The following is a 4,360-nucleotide window of genomic DNA, read 5'->3' as shown; positions in this document are numbered from 1 at the left end:
CTACCTATACTTGGCAGACTCATCAATTTTGACTATTAATTATACATAGTTTTCATTAAAGTAATCAAAAATTGGGGTGAGATAACTGCCTTTTTTCTCCTCTTGGGCTATTGTACTAATGGATCTACTATAAAAATTGGTGGATTTAATACATACTAAAGCAGACCTAAACCATTGGTGGATTTAACAAAGAAAATCTTAAAAACATGGTCTGTATTTTAGTGGGCAATAACAGGCAATAAACCCACTGATCTAACCAGAAAAAAAAAATGGATCAAGACTGCAGACTTGGCTTGTCTGAAGTATCTGCTTGTGTAAGGCCAGCCAATATTATCGTGACTACCATCATCCACTAAAAAAAATATAATTAGGTTTAAAATTTTACAAATTAGTTGAAATTCATACTTGCAGTGAGTGAGGGATAGAATAACCACTTTATCAACAAAGAGCTCATTTATTTAATAGAAGTTTATAACTTAATATTATCTTTCTCAAAGATTTTAACATTAGATGGAGATAACAATAAGTTAGTTTACTTAAAACTTTTAAATCAAGGAATTACATTATTAAAATATTACCAATATTATTTAATTTATGTACTCACATGATTTAGGATCAAAATGACAAAAACTATCAAAAAGATACATATATATATTTTTTTTTTTGGAGAGTCTTGAGTATCAGTCAATAATACAACTTTGTTTTAGCGATGTTTCACAACTTTGCATAGTCATGCCCTGCAATGAGAAAAACAGTTTTTAAGAACAAACATTCTTTTCAAACAACTGTAACAAAACTACAAGTACATAGTGCAATCTCTGACTAATAAATATTACAATCAAAATATGGTTTAATACAGATATTACTTACAATTCTCAACATCAGTGTGTTCTACATTATGATATTATCATCTTCAAATTTAGGGAAGAACCGAATCAGTTTTGAAATGAAGGTAAGGTTTGTTTAGGTTTCCCCACATATAACGGTTTTTTTTTTGTTTTTGTTTATTTCTCAGCAGGTAGTCAGTCTGTTGTTTATATTTTATCTGTTTCTATTTAATGTTGTTTATTGTGTCTTCATGAATCCCTAAACTTGAAGATGATAAGATCATAATGTAGAACATACTGCGGCTGAGAATTGTAAGTAATGTTTGTATTAAACCATATTTTGATTGTAATATTTATTAGTCAGAGATTGCACTATGTACTTGTAGTTTTGTGACAATTATTTGAAGAGAATGTTTGTTCTTAAAAACTATTTTTCTCATTGTAGTGCATGGAAATGCAAACATAAAGTTGCAAAACGTCGCCTAAACAAAGTTCTATTATTGACTGATCCTCAAGACCCACCTAAAAAAATATATACCTACAACAGTCGAGAAAAAAGTTATCTATCTATATATATTTTGTGGGTCTTGAGGATCAATCAATAATATAAGTAACTGTAACAAGTAACTCAATAAAACAGTAATATAAGTAACTGACAGACTAGTTTATGTGGGTACCCATTTGATAGGAGATCTAATACTGTATTTTCTGCTGTTTTCAGGCATTTAGGGGATGTTAATATTCTATATGATTGACATATTATAATGTTAATATATGATTAACATCCTCTAAATACCTAAAAACAGTAGACAATTATGTAGTAGATCTCCCCCTATCAAATGAGTACCCACATAAACTAGTCTATCAATTATGAACGCTAATACAAACATTGACACAGCCACAACCCCAAGAAACCAACAGAAAGCGAAATTTAAAGAAATTATTACTAAAGAAAAAATATAAGAATCGAGCTATCAATAAAAAATCAGATATACAAAATTTAAATTCATGTCACTCTAATCTAATAAATATGTAAGACACAATTAACAACATTAAGTAGAAACAGAGAAAATACAAAACAGAAATAATAGATGGACTAGCTGCTAAGGAAAAACTGGTTACTTGTTGAAAAAACAAAGCAAACCTACCTCCATTTCAAAAACCTATTCAGTTCTGGCACAAACCTGGAGTTAGTTGAATCACAATGTAGAATACACTTTTATGTGTATTATTAGAAATTTATAAGTAATGTTTTTAATAAGCAATGTTTTAATTTTAATAGTTATTAATCATAAATTACACTTTGTACTAGTAGTTTTATAGTAATTAGTTGAAAATATTTGTTCTAAAAAACTGTTTTTTTTCTTGTAGGGCATGAATATGCAAACAATAGACATGCAAAATATTGCCTAAATAAAGTTGTACTATTGACTGATCATCAAGATCCACAAAAAAATATATACAAACAACAGTTACGAAAAAAGTTTATATATATATATGTATATATCCTACCTGAAGTTCTGCTTCATTAAGAGAATGAGTGGATGAATTAGCATGAGTACGTGTTTGCCGCACCCTAGAAATAACTTCATTAGTTCCTAAAAGATTAGTTGTACTTTCACAGAACGGATCGTCCATATCAGATTCCATACTGCTTAAGCTGATACTACATAAATCATTCCCACTGTAACAGGGATACAAAAAAAAAAATACAATATAATACAATGAAAAATTAAAGGAAAGGCAGCACACATATTATGCTGTTTAAATAATGTCATGATGTTCCGAGGTTGATATGATTGACAAAAAATTATAAAACAATAACATATATTCTCTGTAGTGGTATTTAACAAAATAGAATTCATTCCTTTGTGTCCTTGCCAAATATTCATTAAATAGTGGATCATAGTTGATGAAAACTTGATATATGATTTGTTATGGAATGGCCAAACAAGAAAGGCTATAACTGAAACATATACCACCGGTAATAAGGCGACTAACATTTTCTGAAACTACTATTTTAAGATGATAGAATAAATAAATAATATCAAGCTGTTTTAGAAAAGTTATGAAGCTGTTTTTATGAATTTTTATCAAAAAAAAAAAAATACTTTACCTGGCCAGGTCAGAAAAATATATTCGGCAATAAAATGGTACAAACCGGACCTTCATAAACAAATTAGAACCAGAGATACAAAATAAAAAGTTTGAGTTTTTCTTTATTTGAAACTATTTTTTCCCTTTTATAAAGGTATTAAGTCTAAATGATATTGGTATAGGTTCTAAGAGTAGAAATTCAGCTTTCCAATAGTTGTTGTACCGATAGATACATAAGGAATAATGAATTATTTTCATCAAAAAAAGATATCAAATAACATAAAAAATTTCTCTTTTTTGATCATATTAAAATTTGTACTTAGGCATTTTAAAAGTCACTAAAAGAAATCTTACAGCATAGGAATTTAAAACTATATGAATGATTCCCCCCCCCCTTTTGTTTACAATTTTAATCTCTACAAAGTCTACAGGCAAACTTTGTTTGGAGCCCATGCTTTTTCCTGATCACTTAATTTAACTTTGAAATGTGCATATACACTTTCTTCATAAAGCATGTTATATTAGTTTTTTATATAAGCTTGTGTTTGCTTATTACTTATTGCTTATGGTTACGTTCAACTTATTAAATGTATATTTTTAGTGATTTTAATTAAATGTCTTCTGGCAGGATTTGCTATTTTTTTAAAAACAATAATATCAATAATTTAAAAGCCATTGTCCAAGAATAACACTATTTTTTTCTATTCTACTTTAAACCAAGCTTCAATTTTGGTTTACATTTAAAATTGATATGTAATTAATCAGACAATCTGTTAAAACAATTTTTGAAAATTGATCAGTCCCATGGTCCCTATTGAAACATTTTTGTCCGATAATCATATATATAAGCAATTTTATAATCATTTCTAATATATTTAAAAAAACACTTTTGTGGCCCTAATAATGGAGTACGCGTTTTACAGTAGTCTATTCCAGTTGGATTTAGTATTTTGAAGCTCTCCAAAACATTATAGTTTGATTTTTAAAGTCAACTTTCACAAGATGTCACATCTGGATTACAATAATCATTTCAGAGTTTTATCATGACTAATAAACAAATTCTTGATTTGGATCATATGATTATTTTCCACTTCTGATTTTAATGTTTCAGGAACCTAACATGCAAAATAAAGGTAGAGTTTATAAAAAGTGTTATTAAAGTGAGTCTATTTATTCAGTAAGCATGATGATGCGCAAATACAATGATGAGCAAAATACTTTTGTGGTTTTAAATAAAATAGATATTCAGTTAAATATGTGCAGACTATTAGTTAACCCTTCAAGGACGAGCATGTCTATAGGATCACAATAAACCACCCTCACACCTTTATTGTATTATATTTAACATTTTATATATTGTGGATAATAATCATGTATTTTGTTAGAATTTTTTTATTATTTTCAACAGAGCACCACTTTATTTTCATATGAAGATT

The 4,360-nt window shown here is 28.1% G+C and overlaps 1 protein-coding gene across 7 annotated transcripts in view; it reads right to left on the bottom strand.

The window, feature by feature from the left end:
• The window catches only part of cyst (rho guanine nucleotide exchange factor 18 cysts), a 168,338-nt gene that overhangs the window by 117,071 nt on the left and 46,907 nt on the right, over positions 1-4,360 (bottom strand). For all 7 annotated transcript variants that reach the window (XM_014418966.2, XM_014418963.2, XM_014418965.2 and 4 more), the window contains exon 6: positions 2,340-2,511. In XM_014418966.2, coding sequence (XP_014274452.1) covers positions 2,340-2,511 — 172 coding nt within the window. The remainder of the gene's footprint in view (positions 1-2,339; positions 2,512-4,360) is intronic.

Source organism: Halyomorpha halys, unplaced genomic scaffold (assembly GCF_000696795.3).
Source record: "Halyomorpha halys isolate HHAL.00 unplaced genomic scaffold, Hhal_1.1 Scaffold214.1, whole genome shotgun sequence".
Taxonomy (NCBI): Eukaryota; Metazoa; Arthropoda; class Insecta; order Hemiptera; family Pentatomidae; genus Halyomorpha; species Halyomorpha halys.
The sequence above is the reverse complement of the archived record's forward strand: the minus strand, read 5'-3'. Positions and strand labels throughout refer to the sequence as shown.